This window comes from Nerophis ophidion, linkage group LG22 (genome assembly GCF_033978795.1).
Source record: "Nerophis ophidion isolate RoL-2023_Sa linkage group LG22, RoL_Noph_v1.0, whole genome shotgun sequence".
NCBI lineage: Eukaryota > Metazoa > Chordata > Actinopteri > Syngnathiformes > Syngnathidae > Nerophis > Nerophis ophidion.
Window position 1 is genome coordinate 6,118,865 of NC_084632.1, and position 17,354 is coordinate 6,136,218.

The window sequence follows — 17,354 nt, forward strand, 5'->3', positions numbered from 1 at the left end:
GTTCAAAGCAAAAATAAATACTCTTCCAGAAGGAATTCAATGTCAATCAATCAATGTTTATTTATATAGCCCCAAATCACAAATGTCTCAAAGGACTGCACAAATCATTACGACTACAACATCCTCGGAAGAACCCACAAAAGGGCAAGGAAAACTCACACCCAGTGGGCAGGGAGAATTCACATCCAGTGGGACGCCAGGGACAATGCTGACTATGAGAAACCTTGGAGAGGACCTCAGATGTGGGCAACCCCCCCCCCCTCTAGGGGACCGAAAGCAATGGATGTCGAGCGGGTCTAACATGATACTGTGAAAGTTCAATCCATAGTGGCTCCAACACAGCCGCGAGAGTTCAGTTGAAGCGGATCCAAGACAGCAGCGAGAGTCCCGTCCACAGGAGACCATCTCAAGCGGAGGCGGATCAGCAGCGTAGAGATGTCCCCAACCGATACACAGGCGATCGGTCCATCCTGGGTCCCGACGAGCGGTCCATCCTGGGTCTCGACTCTGGACAGCCAGTACTTCATCCATGGTCATCGGACCGGACCCCCTCCACAAGGGAGGGGGGGACATAGGAGAAAGGAAAGAAGCGGCAGATCAACTGGTCTAAAAAGGAGGTCTATTTAAAGGCTAGAGTATACAGATGAGTTTTAAGGTGAGACTTAAATGCTTCTACTGAGGTGGCATCTCGAACTGTTACCGGGAGGGCATTCCAGAGTACTGGAGCCCGAACGGAAAACGCTCTATAGCCCGCAGACTTTTTTTGGGCTCTAGGAATCACTAATAAGCCGGAGTCTTTTGAACGCAGATTTCTTGCCGGGACATATGGTACAATACAATCGGCAAGATAGGATGGAGCTAGACCGTGTAGTATTTTATACGTAAGTAGTAAAACCTTAAAGTCACATCTTAAGTGCACAGGAAGCCAGTGCAGGTGAGCCAGTACAGGCGTAATGTGATCAAACTTTCTTGTTCTTGTCAAAAGTCTAGCAGCCGCATTTTGTACCAACTGTAATCTTTTAATGCTAGACATGGGGAGACCCGAAAATAATACGTTACAGTAATCGAGACGAGGCGTAACAAACGCATGGATAATGATCTCGGCGTCTTTAGTGGACAAAATGGAGCGAATTTTAGCGATATTACGGAGATGAAAGAAGGCCGTTTTTAGTAACGCTTTTAATGTGTGACTCAAAGGAGAGAGTTGGGTCGAAGATAATACCCAGATTTTTTACCGAGTCACCTTGTTTTATTATTTGGTTGTCAAATTTTAAAGTTGTATTATTAAATAGAGGTCGGTGTTTAGCAGGACCGATAATCAGCATTTCCGTTTTTTGGGCGTTAAGTTGCAAAATCGTGATCTATGTTTGAATATGTTTTTTGTTAGACTGAAAATAAACTGAACTGAAACATGCTGGTTGTAGCATTTGGGCTGTTTCTAGTTTTATATTTTATTTATTTTTATTATTACTATTTTTTACACTGTGGCACTTTGAGGTTGTTTGCTCAACGTAAAGTGCTTTTTACAAATAAAATCTATTATTGTTATTATTATTATTATCACACCCGCTTCACGCTGCTCCAGCCGTCCTCGTTCCAATGAAGCAAAACTGCACATTTCAGAGTGGCCTTTTATTTTGGGCAGCCTAAGGCACACCTGTTTAACCACCATGCTGTATACACAGTATGCCACACCACATGACTCTGCACTAGCGTACAAATCAATTCCATGCAATGAATTTTAAAAGTGTCTACAGTAAGATGTTGATCTTATTCAGTATTCATAACTCTATCAGACTGAGTGGTATTTACATGCACCGCAGTGTAAGCCACACCCTTGTAGTTGCCAGTGGAATTGAAGACCAGCTGGCTGCCGTTCAGGCATGTGATTTTCACTTTGGCCGAGTAGGGGAGGTCGATGACTGCTCGTCCCACTGAGAACTTAACCGTCACGGTCTTTCCTACCGGGACCTTCACATTGACCTGGTCCGATTCTGTTATGGTCTCCGTGTGGGTCATTCCGGAGGACTGCTCAGCTCCCACGGTCAGGCTGAACCCACCAGACACCTCCACCAGATCTGGGATCCCAGCTGAAACGGTCATGTTGACGGTGGACTCAATCTTCGTGGTGGTGCTCCAGGTGTTAGACTTGGTCACAGATCTGCTGTACGAACATGTGTGCTCCTGAACCGCACTAGTGTCGTTGTGGTAAGACACCGATTTGATGTATTCCTTGTTGACCTGGAGGAAACAACCAGCCCGCCCACACACAGACATAAAGATTTGATATTTCAATATGTTTGTGATGACCTTCTTAACATTGAGACTTAATCCTCTGGGGGAGAAATTTCACATATGACACTATTTTATTGACCTATTGTAATTAACTAAAAGACATTACCGTCAACCCACCCATCCATCCATCCATCGTCTTCCGCTTATCCGAGGTCGGGTCGCGGGGGCAGCAGTCTAAGCAGGGAAACCCAGACTTCCCTCTCCCCAGCCACTTCGTCTAGCTCTTCCCGGGGGATCCCGAGGTGTTCCCAGGCCAGCCGGGAGACATAGTCTTCCCAATGTGTCCTGGGTCTTCCCCGTGGCCTCCTACCAGCTGGACGTGCCCTAAACACCTCCCTAGGGAGGCGTTCGGGTGGCATCCTGACCAGATGCCCGAACCACCTCATCTGGCTCCTCTCGATATGGAGGAGCAGCGGCTTTACTTTGAGTTCCTCCCGGATGGCAGAGCTTCTCACCCTATCTCTAAGGGAGAGACCCAAACTCATTTCAGCCGCTTGTACCCGTGATCTTATCCTTTCGGTCATGACCCAAAGCTCATGACCATAGGTGAGGATGGGAACGTAGATCGACCGGTAAATTGAGAACTTTGCCTTCCGGCTCAGCTCCTTCTTCACCACAACGGATCGATACAACGTCCGCATTACTGAAGACGCCGCACCGATCCGCCTGTCGATCTCACCATCCACTCTTCCCCACTCGTGAACAAGACTCCGAGGTACTTGAACTCCTCCACTTGGGGCAGGGTCTCCTCCCCAACCCGGAGATGGCACTCTACCCTTTTCCGGGCGAGAACCATGGACTCAGACTTGGAGGTGCTGATTCTCATTCCGGTCGCTTCACTCTTGGCTGCGAACCGATCCAGTGAGAGCTGAAGATCCCGGCCAGATGAAGCCATCAGGACTACATCATCTGCAAAAAGCAGAGACTTAATCCCGTGGCAACCAAACCGGATCCCCTCAACGCCTTGACTGCGCCTAGAAATTCTGTCCATAAAAGTTATGAACAGAATCGGTGACAAAGGACAGCCTTGGCAGAGTCCAACCCTCACTGGAAACATGTCCGACTTACTGCCAGCAATGCGGACCAAGCTCTGACACTGATCATACAGGGAGCGGACTGCCACAATAAGATAGTCTGGTACCCAATACTCTCTGAGCACTCCCCACAGGACTTCCCGAGGGACACGGTCGAATGCCTTCTCCAAGTCCACAAAGCACATGTAGCCTGGTTGGGCAAACTTCCATGCACCCTCAAGAACCCTGCCCAGAGTATAAAGCTGGTCCACAGTTCCACGACCAGGACGAAAACCACACTGTTCCTCCTGGATCCGAGGTTCGACTATCCGGCGAAGCCTCCTCTCCAGTACACCTGAATAAACCTTACCGGGAAGGCTGAGGACCGTCAACCCATCATCAAATAATGTTTATGGGGGACAAGGAAAATTATGTGTCAATGAAAATGATCCCATTTTAGTTGCTTTTCTGGAGTTGATAGAGAAAAAACTGATGGAAATGTGTTGCACTTATCTTGCCGTGTTCTGACACAGGGGTTCTCACCTGGGGTGTGTACATGGCCAGGCTGGGATAGGTCATGTCGGTTAGCACAGACGACTTGATGGCATTGATGAAGAGGAACCCCAAGCAGTCGATGTCTAAGCCAGCCCTCCCTTGCAACCCCAGGCAGACTCCAGACCCCACGTCGATAGAGTACTCGGTCTTCAGGGGCCAGTCGGTCATGTGTGCAAAGAACTCGCGTCCAGAACTCGTCCAGAACCTGATGCCACCCAGACGTGTTCCTTTACCGTTTCCCCACAGGGACAGCTTGGTGATGCGCTCGCCAAGGTCGAACGTAAACTCTTTGAAAGTGTGTGCATCTCCAAAGGTCTTCACACGCCCGTCGCTCAGTTCGGCCCGCAAGGCTTTGATCTGCCAGCCCGCCACTGCCACTCCAATCTTTTTGAGGGTGGCACCGTTTTCACAACCGCTGAAAGAAAATGAACCGCCTCCATTTCCACCAATGTAATGAAGAGTCGTCGCCATGTTTAATGACCTGAAACAGAAATGTTCTTCAATATATTCACAATTACGGGACTTTCCGAAGATCTGCAGAAGAGTGTGTAAGATGTATTCTCCATGTCAGTGGTTAAAAGTCCGGGCTGTAGGTCTCTACTCACCTTTCAACTCACCTTCCTGATACCTCAGAAACACAAACCAAGAAAGCAGTGACAACTGAGGTTCTGTAATGTGGAGGTTCTTCTCTCGATGAGGCTTACAAGGTGAAGGACTCACCTATTTACGGAAAGAAGACGGTTAGTTTTCTCATAACTTATTTAGTTTTGCATTAAAAATGTTCTATTACTAAAAATAAGCTAAGATATATATGTATATATATCAATCAATCAATCAATCAATGTTTATTTATATAGCCCCAAATCACAAATGTCTCAAAGGACTGCACAAATCATCACGACCACAACATCCTCGGAAGAACCCACAAAAGGGCAAGGAAAACTCACACCCAGTGGGCAGGGAGAATTCACATCCAGTGGGACGCCAGTGACAATGCTGACTATGAGAAACCTTGGAGAGGACCTCAGATGTGGGCAACCCCCCCCCTCTAGGGGACCGAAAGCAATGGATATCGAGCGGGTCTAACATGATACTGTGAAAGTTCAATCCATAGTGGCTCCAACACAGCCGCGAGAGTTCAGTTCGAAGCGGATCCAAGACAGCAGCGAGAGTCCCGTCCACAGGAAACCATCTCAAGCGGAGGTGGATCAGCAGCGTAGAGATGTCCCCAACCGATACACAGACGAGCGGTCCATCCTGAGTCTCGACTCTGGACAGCCAGTACTTCATCCATGGTCATCGGACCGGACCCCCTCCACAAGGGAGGGGGGGACATAGGAGAAAAAAGAAAAGAAGCGGCAGATCAACTGGTCTAAAAAGGAGGTCTATTTAAAGGCTAGAGTATACAGATGAGTTTTAATGTGAGACTTAAATGCTTCTACCGAGGTAGCATCTCAAACTTTTACCGGGAGGGCATTCCAGAGTACTGGAGCCCGAACGGGAAACGCTCTATAGCCCGCAGACTTTTTTTGGGCTTTGGGAATCACTAATAAGCCGGAGTCCTTTGAACGCAGATTTCTTACCGAGACATATGGTACAAGATAGGATGGAGCTAGACCGTGTAGTATTTTATACGTAAGTAGTAAAACCTTAAAGTCACATCTTAAGTGCACAGGAAGCCAGTGCAGGTGAGCCAGTACAGGCGTAATGTGATCAAACTTTCTTGTTCTTGTCAAAAGTCTAGCAGCCGCATTTTGTACCAACTGTAATCTTTTAATGCTAGACATGGGGAGACCCGCAAATAATACGTTACAGTAGTCGAGGGCGTAGTATTTTCGTATATATATTATTAAAAATACTGAAGATTCCAAAAAATGCTCCTCAGAAAAGTTGGAAAAATAATGCAGAAATGTCAACCACAACTCCAATGTCATAAATTAATCTCAAGGCATAGACTGTGGTGCAAAAACGATTGGAACAAACATGGTGTGAAGGTAATTGTGACTAAAAAAAGGTACAAAAAAATATCGCTCACTGCGGAGGCACAACTTGGCTAAAGAAACAAAACTCACACTTTAACATAAACTATGAACATAACGCAAACAACACTTACTGTGACTTGAAAAGAACAGCATCAACTTTGGCATGAAAAACGGGTATGACTTACTGTGGCAAGAAGAGAGCATGGAACGAACACAGGCTGACTACCTGGCAACTGGGGCTTAAATACTGTGGTGATTGGAAACAGGTGTGTGACATGGGGACAGGTGACACCTAATGGGTTGGCATGGAAACAAAACAATGGAGTGAAAAAACAGGAACTAATGGAGTCTTGAAGTGATCTAACACAACCAAACAAAACATGATCACAAAGACATGACAATTAATAGCTAAATAAAAAGCACTCAGAGGTACACAATGAGGTCAGAGCATGCTATCTTTCTTTTGAAATAGCAAGTGGGTTGAATGATTATAGGATAGGATCGGATAAATCTTTATTGTCATTGCACAAGTACAACGAAATTTCATTTTTGGCACAGTCCCGCTAAGAGCAGACATACATAACAGGGGGGTCAAGACGAGACCGCCAACAGATCAGCCACTTACAGCGCTCCTTAAAAAGGTGAGAAAAGGGTGACATTATCAGTGAAAGACTAGACCCTCAGGAGGGGCCCAGACTAAGTCCAAGGATTAAAAACCTCACATAGCATGGCACACATTAAACATGGTACATATATCCCGCCAACTTGCAACAGAGGGAGGGGTGGGTTTGCGGAGATATCGTTACCGCTATATAGCACTCTCAGCCATCCACAGCCCCAGAGGAATTAAGCGGTGGTGAAGGCGTTGATTCAAGGGTTGGGGTCATGTGTGCATACATGCCCAATTAACTTGGGGGAAATGATGAAATGTTTTTATATGGACTGAGGCCGATCTCTAAGTTCGACCACAGGTGTTGTTGACAAACAGGAAGGTCAAAAGCATCCATCTTTGAGGAGTCCTCTGGAGAGTTTCTTCAGAACAGCCCGTTCCTGATTGTGTCAAGGGCCATTTGAGGGAGTGAAATCGTAGATTAAGAAGTTGTTTTTCTTCGAGAAGACAAAATAGTGACTTATCTTCTCTGTTTGTCCATGCTGGATTTCTTCGATGCCGATTTAAATATTCCTTCTCCGCAAGCTTTTCCAAGATAGTTATAGCTTATTGTTCTTCGGTCAATGGTTAACAAAGCAAACAAACAGTTGTACATTCATAGATTGAAAATAAAAAATGTTACAGACCAAAAGGGTTTAGGCTGAAGTTAAACACTTATTGCGCCTAACCCTATGAACAAATTCAAGTACAAAATAAACTTCCGAAAATTCTAAAATGTCCTTTGCACAACTTATTATAAATACGCATTATAAACAACATGAACGTAGTTCAATTTTATACACAGTACAGGCATGTGAAATATCCCTGTGTACAAAAAACCGGAAATGCTGATTATCGGTCCTGCTAGACACCGACCTCTATTTAATAATACAACTTTAACATTTGACAACCAAATAATTATACAAGGTGACTCGGTAAAAAATCTAGGTATTATCTTCGACCCAACTCTCTCCTTTGAGTCACACATTAAAAGCGTTACTAAAACGGCCTTCTTTCATCTCCGTAATATCGCTAAAATTCGCTCCATTTTGTCCACTAAAGACGCCGAGATCATTATCCATGCGTTTGTTACGCCTCGTCTCGATTACTGTAACGTATTATTTTCGGGTCTCCCCATGTCTAGCATTAAAAGATTACAGTTGGTACAAAATGCGGCTGCTAGACTTTTGACAAGAACAAGAAAGTTTGATCACATTACACCTGTACTGGCTCACCTGCACTGGCTTCCTGTGCACTTAAGATGTGACTTTAAGGTTTTACTACTTACGTATAAAATACTACACGGTCTACCTCCAGCGTATCTTGCCGATTGTATTGTACCATATGTCCCGGCAAGAAATCTGCGTTCAAAAGACTCCGGCTTATTAGTGATTCCTAGAGCCCAAAATAAGTCTGCGGGCTATAGAGCGTTTTCCGTTCGGGCTCCAGTACTCTGGAATGCCCTCCCGGTAACAGTTCGAGATGCTACCTCAGTAGAAGCATTTAAGTCTCACCTTAAAACTCATCTGTATACTCTAGCCTTTAAATAGACCTCCTTTGTAGACCAGTTGATCTGCCGCTTCTTTTCTTTCTCCTATGTCCCCCCCTCCCTTGTGGAGGGGGTCCGGTCCGATGACCATGGATGAAGTACTGGTTGTCCAGAGTCGAGACCCAGGATGGACCGCTCGTCGGGACCCAGGATGGACCGCTCGCCTGTGTATCGGTTGGGGACATCTCTACGCTGCTGATCCGCCTCCGCTTGAGATGGTTTCCTGTGGACGCGACTCTCGCTGCTGTCTTGGATCCGCTTGAACTGAACTCTCGCGGCTGTGTTGGAGCCACTATGGATTGAACTTTCACAGTATCAATTTAGACCCGCTCGACATCCATTGCTTTCGGTCCCCTAGAGGGGGGTTGCCCACATCTGAGGTCCTCTCCAAGGTTTCTCATAGTCAGCATTGTCACTGGCGTCCCACTGGATGTGAATTCTCCCTGCCCACTGGGTGTGAGTTTTCCTTGCCCTTTTGTGGGTTCTTCCGAGGATGTTGTAGTCGTAATGATTTCTGCAGTCCTTTGAGACATTTGTGATTTGGGGCTATATAAATAAACATTGATTGATTGATTGATTGATTGATGATAATTTGCATAAGTTACAATTTTAATTGCTTTCTTTTGAAGTAAAAACATAGAGTTGATGTTTGATTTGTGATTGTTTCCCCAAATTTCAACACAATAATTAAGATATGGGAGTATGAAAGAATTATATAACATGATAAGAGCCTTTTGATTCACAGAGTTTTACATTTTATGTAACATAGCAATATTTTTTGCCATCTCTGTCTTAAGTATATTTATGTACAGTTTCCAAGATGAGATCCATTTTGCGATTCAACTCAGAAATCGCCACAGTCTGTTTCCACAGCCCGACCCAATCCTTCCATTGCGTTGAACAGCCGTTGGGCCCCTCCAGTGGCTCCCATCGTCTTCCGAAATTTGTCGATACACCAGAGCAATGCCCAGCCCAATCAGCAGGTGCCCCGCGATCACAGCTCCAAACAGGTAAATGTCTTCCACGTCCTCGATGGAAAGGGCTGAGAGGCACATAATCGTCCATTTATCCCAGGAGTCTCTCAGGTACCCCGCAGCGATGATTCCATCAGGGCAGGGGTGCCCACACTTTTTCTGCAGGCGAGCTACTTTTCAATTGACCAACTCGAGGGGATCTACCTCATTTATATATATCATTTATATTTATTTATTTATGAAAGAGACATTTTTGTAAACAAGTTAAATGTGTTTAATGATAATACAAGCATGTGTAACACATATAGATGTCTTTCTTTCACCAAGACAAGAATATAAGTTGGTGTATTACCTGATTCTGATGACTTGCATTGATTGGAATCAGACAGTAATGATGATAACGCCCACATTTTCAAATGGAGGAGAAAAAAAAGTTGTCCTTTCTGTACAATACCACATGAAAGTGGTTGTTTTTTGGCATCTAATTCATCCAGCTTCCATACACTTTACGAGAAAAACATTGGCGGCAAATTCCGTAGCTTGCTTGATTGACATTCACGGCACCCGAGGGTCTTGTGAGATGACGCTGGCTGCTGCCAGTTCATTATTATGAAAAAATGACAGAGAGGAAGGCGAGAAACACTTTTTATTTCAACAGACTTTCGCGCCGTCCCTTCCGTCAAAACTCTAAAGGCCGACTGCACATTTCCTATCTTCACAATAAAAGCCCTGCTTCATGCTGCCTGCGCTAACAAAATAAGAGTCTCGGAAAGCTGGCGTGCACAAGTGATGTGCACGCCAGCTTTCTGAGGGATCGCTTGTGCACGCCAGTTTCCCGAGACTCTGTATTTAGTTAGCGCAGGCAGCATGAAGCAGGGCTTTTATTGTGAAGATAGGAAACGTGCAGTCGGCCTTTAGAGTTTTGACGGAAGGTACGGCGCGAGAGTCTGTTGAAATAAAAAGTGTTTCTGGCCTTCCTCTCGGTCATATTTTCATAATAATGATCTTGCAGCAGCCAGCGTCATCTCACAAGACCCTCCGGTACCGTGAATGTCATTTAAGTGACGTCTTGGTGAAGATTGATGATCACTCATTTTTAGGTCTATTTTTTTTAAAAGCCTGGCTGGAGATCGACTGACACACCCCCCGCGGTCGACTGGTAGCTCGCGATCGACGTAATGGGCACCCCTGCATCAGGGCAACCAGGCTCCCCCGAACCTCTTTTCCTTGTCGAAAAGACTGTGTCAATTGCATTGAGAGTCCAGCTGATCATATTCATATTTGACGTTTAGGTTAGAGGACAGCGCTAAGAAAAGGGCTTAGGAAAAGTTCAGACAAAGACAAGACGCATAGAGCAAGCAGGGAAGGAGGGAGCGGAAAAACTTGCGACCGCCTCCACCAGAGGGCGACATTTGCTGGAAACACTGTATAGTCAGGTGAACCCATCCATCCATCATCTTCCGCTTATCCGAGGCCGGGTCGCGGGGGCAACAGCCTAAGCAGGGAAACCCAGACTTCCCTCTTCCCAGCCACTTCGTCTAGCTCTTCCCGGGGGATCCCGAGGCGTTCCCAGGCCAGCCGGGAGACATAGTCTTCCCAACGTGTCCTGGGTCTTCCCCGTGGCCTCCTACCGGTTGGACGTGCCCTAAACACCTCCCTAGGGAGGCGTTCGGGTGGCATCCTGACCAGATGCCCGAACCACCTCATCTGGCTCCTCTCCATGTGAAGGAGCAGCGGCTTTACTTTGAGTTCCTCCCGGATGGCAGAGCTTCTCACCCTATCTCTAAGGGAGGGACCCAAACTCATTTGGGCCGCTTGTACCCGTGATCTTATCCTTTCGGTCATGACCCAAAGCTCATGACCATAGGTGAGGATGGGAACGTAGATCGACCGGTAAATTGAGAGCTTTGCCTTCCGGCTCAGCTCCTTCTTCACCACAACGGATCGATACAACGTCCGCATTACTGAAGACGCCGCACCGATCCGCCTGTCGATCTCACGATCCACTCTTCCCTCACTCGTGAACAAGACTCCTAGGTATTTGAACTCCTCCACTTGGGGCAGGGTCTCCTCCCCAACCCGGAGATGGCATTCCACCCTTTTCCGGGCGAGAACCATGGACTCGGACTTGGAGGTGCTGATTCTCATTCCGTCATAGTCAGGTGAACCTATTTTGACAATTCATAATGGTGATTATTGACATCGCTAACTACATTAGTAGCACTTTTTGTATCGGCGGAACATTTGTTGCCGGGCTGTCTTCCTAAAACAGAGGCGTAATATTCCCCTAATACCAAAACAAGCCTCTGGCGCAGGTCATCACCACCTCCATCTCACACCACGGTTTAGAACTCAAGGCGGGAATACGTGTAACATCAGAGGCGGAAAAATCGGCCGCCCTCTAAAAACGATGACCAAGCTTCCAAAAGGACGGGCAAATTACGACTACAGAGACTGGCAAAGCGGACGGGGGCGTGGGGATAGACTGATCCAAGGGACGATCTGCCCCAGGGCGTAGATCTAGCCAGGACGGCCTCTGCATCTGGACGACATTTTTGTTTATAGAGCCCCAAAAAAATCTGTGGGCTATAGAGCAGGGGTCGGGAACCTTTTTGGTTGGTAGAGCAAATGAAAGCCAAATATTTCAAAATGTATTTCCGTGAGAGCCGTATAATACATTCTTAACACTGAATACAACTAAATGTGTGCATTTTTAAGTAAGACCTGTCATGTCTTTGTGATCATGTTCCGTTTAGTTATGTTCCGTTTTGTTTTTGACTCCGTTAGTTCCGGTTTTTTTGCGCACCCTGGTTTGTTTTTGTTTCCATGACTACCAATCAGTTCACCTGTTTTCACGACTCACGCACCTGAATCACCTGTTGTCAATCACCATGTCACTATTTAAGCCTGCAGTTGCCAGGCTTGAATATTACACTTTTCAGCCTTTTACTCACCCTCTCTCACCTCCTACACACCTATGTTATCCATGCCGATGATCCATGCTCTTTCTCGGGTTTTCATGCCACAGTTTGTAAGATTTATTTTATGTTCATAGTTCTCCCGTTGTGCGAGTTTTATCTTTCATAGCCAAGTTTTTAACCTCCTCTGAGAGCACCTTTTGTTTATACCCTTTGTTTTTGTAATATTTTTGAGTTAAGATTAAAGATGTCATTACCTTCACGCCATATCCGTTCCAATCGCCTTGCACCACGGGAACAAACCACACCATAGTCCAGGTCTTGACAAGACCAACATTTTTAGAGTATAATAAGTCTCTTATTCTTTTTAATAACATTTTTATCCTAAATTGAACCAATAATAAATATAATACTTCTTACCATTAGTGCAAAAATGTCAGCTAAGATTTATCTGATAGCCAGATGCAGTCATCAAAAGAGCCACATCTGGCTCTAGAGCCATAGGTTCCCTACCCCTGCTATAGAGCGTTTTCTATTCGGGCTCCAGTACTCTGGAATGCCCTCCTGGTAACAGTTAGAGATGCTACCTCAGTAGAAACATTTAAGTTCCATCTTAAAACTCATTTGTATACGCTAGCCTTTAAATAGACCCCCATTTTAGACCAGTTGATCTGCCGTTTCTTTTCTTTTCTGCTCTTCCCCGCTGCTGACCCGTGACCACTTGGTATGATCTCCTGCTGGCCATACCATGGACTGGACTCTCACACTATTATGTTAGATCTACTATGGACTGGACTCTCACTATTATGTTGGATCTATTATGGATTGGACTCTCCCTATTATGTTAGATCCACTATGGACCGGACTCTCACTATTATGTCGGATCCACTATGGACTGGACTCTCACACTATTATGTTATATCCACTATGGACTGGACCCTCACACTATTATGTAAGATCCACTATGGACTGGACTTTCACTATTATGTTAGATCCACTATGGACTGGACTCTAGCACTATTATGTTAGATCCACTATGGACTGGACTCTCACACTATTATGTTAGATACACTATGGACTGGACTCTCACACTATTATGTTTAATCCACTATGGACTGGACTCTCACACTATTATGTTAGATCCACTATGGACTGGACTCTCACACTATTATGTTAGATCCACTATGGACTGGACTCTCACTATTATGTTAGATCCACTATGGACTGGACTCTCACTATTATGTTTGATCCACTATGGAATGAACTCTCACTATTATGTTAGAGCCACTATGGACTGGACTCCCACTATTATGTTAGATCCACTATGGACTGGACCCTCACACTATTATGTTAGATCCACTATGCACTGGACTCTCACTATTATGTTAGATCTGCTATGGACTGGACCCTCACACTATTATGTTAGATCCACTATGGACTGGACCCTCACACTATTATGTTAGATCCACTATGGACTGGACTCTCACTATTATGTTAGATCTACTATGGACTGGACTCTCACTATTATGTTAGATCCACTATGGATTGGACTCTTACTATTATGTTAGATCCACTATGGACTGGACTCTCATTATTATGTTAGATCCACTATGGACTGGACTCTCACTATTATGTTAGATCCACTATGGATTGGACTCTTACTATTATGTTAGATCCACTATGGACTGGACTCTCATTATTATGTTAGATCCACTATGGACTGGACTCTCACTATTATGTTAGATCCACTATGGACTGGACTCTCTCTATTATTTTAGATCCACTATGGACTGGACCCTCACACTATTATGTTAGATCCACTATGGACTGGACTCTCACACTATTATGTTAGATCCACTATGGACTGGACTCTCACACTATTATGTTAGATCCACTATGGACTGGACTCTCACTATTATATTAGATCCTCTATAGACTGGACTCTCACAATATTATGAATGGTTATATTGAATGGTTTATAATTCCAAATCCGTTCTTTTTAATTTGATTTAAATGACATAGTATTATTTACCAGGTCACCCGGGTGACCCAGTGGGTAACACTAGTGCCTCGCGGTAGAAAATAGATGGATAGAATTGATTTTTTTAGTAATAGTTTACGTACTATTTTAACATTTCAAAAACAATCCTCAGTATTCCTTTACTCAAAAACACAGTTTCAACTGTCCACTATTAGCTATGAGCTGAATGACATGCATTACATGGTCCTAGAAAATGCTAAAACATAAACACATACCTAGGACAGGATGAATGGTTGGAAGGTTTGAAGTTTTCAAAGTTGAATCTTCTCCTCTAAGTTTTTTAGCCCTCAACTCTCTTGTCCTGCAAGCAGGGACCACCCCCCCCCCCGCCCCCCCCACCCCCTGACATTTATATGACCAAGCTATTTATAGGACAATATCTGGGACACAGGCACAGACTTTTCTGTGCCTGAGTCCAGTCCATAGTGGTTCTAACCTCCCTAATTGTTATAAAGCACATTGTTTGTATTAAACATGCTTCACTGAGTCAAGTATTTGTCCTACTAATTTTGGCGGTCCTTGAACTCACCGTAGTTTGTTTACATGTACGACTTTCTCCGACTTTCTAGGACGTGTTTTATGCCACTTTTTTTTCCCCCGCGTCTCGTTTTGTCCACCAAACTTTTAACGCTGTGCGTGAATGCAGAAAAGTGAGTTTTGTCGATGTTATTGACAAAATGGCCAAAGGACCTATTGTTTTTCGTGCGTTTTATTATCCTTTATTTATTATTATTCCGACGCCTCTTTGAACTGTAATTTGACCCCCTGAACATGCTTCAAAACTCACCAAATTTCACACACTCATCAGAACTGGCGAAAATTGCCGTCTAATAAAAAAACCAAACCCCAAAAATTAAAAATACGCTCTAGCGCCCGCTAGAAAAAAAAACTAGACTGCTTGTAACTTCCGTTAGGAATGTCGTAGAGACATGAAACAAAAACCTCTATGTAGGACTGACTTAGACCTAGATTTCCCATTAGAAACGTATATACCTAAAATCAACAGGAAGTTGGCAAAAACCCATTCAAAGCAAAATGTTCGCAAAAAATGATATTTTTGCCTCTTTGAGCTGTAATTTGACCCCCTTAAAATGCTTCAAAACTCACCAAACTTGGCACACACATCCGGACTGGCAAAAATTGCGATATAATGAAAAAACCAAACCCCAAAACTCAAAATTGCGCTCTAGCGCAATTTTTGAATAAAACACAGAAAAAACTGCTCCTAGGAAGAAAACTAAGACAAAACTGCTTGTAACTTCCCGTAGGAATGTCGGAAAGACATGAAACAAAAACCTCCATGTAGGTCTCACTTAGACCTACATTTTAATGATCAGCATCCTTCAGCAAAAATCAACAGGAAGTTAAAAATTACCCCTTCAAAATAAAAGTTTTGTAAACACCCGTCACCTTTTTCAAACGTTATCTCTTCTGAGCGTGTTTGTCGTTTCAGCTTCAAACTCGCACACAAGAGAGTTTGAACCCTTCTAATTAAAAGTCATCGAAAGAGTTTTGATTACTGCTCGGTTTAGATTTTACGCGCCATCAAAAAAACCTGCGCAAATTTTCCTAAAAAATGTCATTTTTGCCTCTTTGAGCTGTAATTTTACCCCCTTAAAATGCTTCAAGGTGCAAGTTAAAGCACTACTATGCAAAGCGAAAGCCATTTGTCAACAACGTCCAGAAAAAACGATCTGTAATTTCACCCCCTTAACATGCTTCAAAACTCACCAAATTTTACACACACATTAGGACTGGCGAAAATTGCCATCTAATAGAAAACCAAACCCCAAAAGTCAAAATTGCTCTCCAGCGCCCCCTAGGAAAAAACCCAGACAAAACTGCTTGTAACTTCTGTTAGGAATGTCGTAGAGACATGAAACAAAGACCTCTATGTAGGTCTGACTTAGACCAGGGCTTGGCAGCGGCCAAAGGCGGACCCGACCAACGCTGCTTGCAGCTTTAATTCAATTTATATCTCATGACACACTATCTGTATGTAATATGGCTTTTAATTTTTTGCGGCTCCAGACGGATTAGTTTTGGTATTTTTTGGTCCAATATGGATCTTTCAACATTTTTGGGTTGCCGACCCCTGCTCTAACCACTAGTCCTCTGAGTCATGTCCCAACAGGAAAATGATATCTTTTACCTGCCAGGTGAGATATGCACGGGCTTTAGTGACCTCTAGTGTAGGGACTGCAGACTTGTTGCCTGGCAGAGGAGCACTGATGACTGTTGTGGAGACAACGGTTCATGTCTTGAGTGTGTATGCTGATTTGAAGACCGTTGGAATGTGAAATCTGTCAAAAAAAAAAAAAAAAGCTGATTTGGCGAACGACCTATCACTTTGGTCTAAGAACACTTTTACCTTGTCTCTGTTGAGAGACGTACACCAGACATGTTTTGGAGCAGGAGCTCTGGAGCTTGCAAATCTGTGGCCGCTAAATCCATCCATCCATCCATCCATCTTCTTCCGCTTATCCGAGGTCGGGTCGCGGGGGCAACAGCCTAAGCAGGGAAACCCAGACTTCCCTCTCCCCAGCCACTTCGTCTAGCTCTTCCCGGGGATCCCGAGGCGTTCCCAGGCCAGCCGGGAGACATAGTCTTCCCAACGTGTCCTTGGTCTTCCCCGTTGCCTCCTACCGGTCGGACGTGCCCTAAACACCTCCCTAGGGAGGCATTCGGGTGGCATCCTGACCAGATGCCCGAACCACCTCATCTGGCTCCTCTCCATGTGGAGGAGCAGCGGCTTTACTTTGAGTTCCTCCCGGATGGCAGAGCTTCTCACCCTATCTCTAAGGGAGAGACCCAAACTCATTTGGGCTGCTTGTACCCGTGATCTTGTCCTTTCAGTCATAACCCAAAGCTCATGACCATAGGTGAGGATGGGAACGTAGATCGACCGGTAAATTGAGAGCTTTGCCTTCCGGCTCAGCTCCTTCTTCACCACAACGGATCGGTACAACGTCCGCATTACTGAAGACGCCGCACCGATCCGCTAAATCGTGCAACTTAAAACCGGGGTCATAATAATATGTGGAAATGACAAATGAGGTAGTTGGTAAGTCTTTATTTATTTTTGGTTTTATTCATTCAATCCTAGATGGCCTGCAATTTCAAATTGAATTGCGCCGTCCATACACTGACATGAAGTCTAAGTTCATTGTCTTCTTCGTGGTGGTTTTGAAACTGCACCAAATATTTCCTCGGACGCACAAGTGAATGCACAGCATACTTAGTCAACAGCCATACAGGTCACACTGAGGGTGGCCGTCTGAGCAACTTTAGCACTGTTACAAATATGCGCCACACTTTGAACCCACACCAAACAGGAATGACAAACACATTTCGGGTGAACATCCGCACCGTAACACA

The 17,354-nt window shown here is 44.8% G+C and overlaps 1 protein-coding gene across 1 annotated transcript; it reads right to left on the reverse strand.

The window, feature by feature from the left end:
* Window positions 1–1,613: 1,613 nt before the first annotated feature.
* On the reverse strand, window positions 1,614–14,309 carry LOC133540475 (aerolysin-like protein). Its single transcript, XM_061883099.1, has 4 exons — window positions 14,192–14,309; window positions 4,469–4,583; window positions 3,852–4,344; window positions 1,614–2,241 (listed from the first exon to the last, which is right to left on the reverse strand). The coding sequence occupies exons 3-4, from the start codon at window positions 4,332–4,334 to the stop codon at window positions 1,771–1,773; spliced, it is 954 nt and encodes a 317-aa protein (XP_061739083.1). The 5' UTR covers window positions 4,335–4,344; window positions 4,469–4,583; window positions 14,192–14,309; the 3' UTR covers window positions 1,614–1,770.
* Window positions 14,310–17,354: the final 3,045 nt, after the last annotated feature.

What these genes read in the sequence shown, in the direction of transcription:
- LOC133540475 (XM_061883099.1), bottom strand. Translation starts at nt 4,334, where the DNA reads ATGGCGACGACTCTTCATTACATTGGTGGAAATGGAGGCGGTTCATTT. An exon ending in TGGCCATGTACACACCCCAG is followed by an intron (nt 2,242 to 3,851) that starts GTGAGAACCCCT and finishes TGTTTCCTCCAG; the next exon opens with GTCAACAAGGAATACATCAA.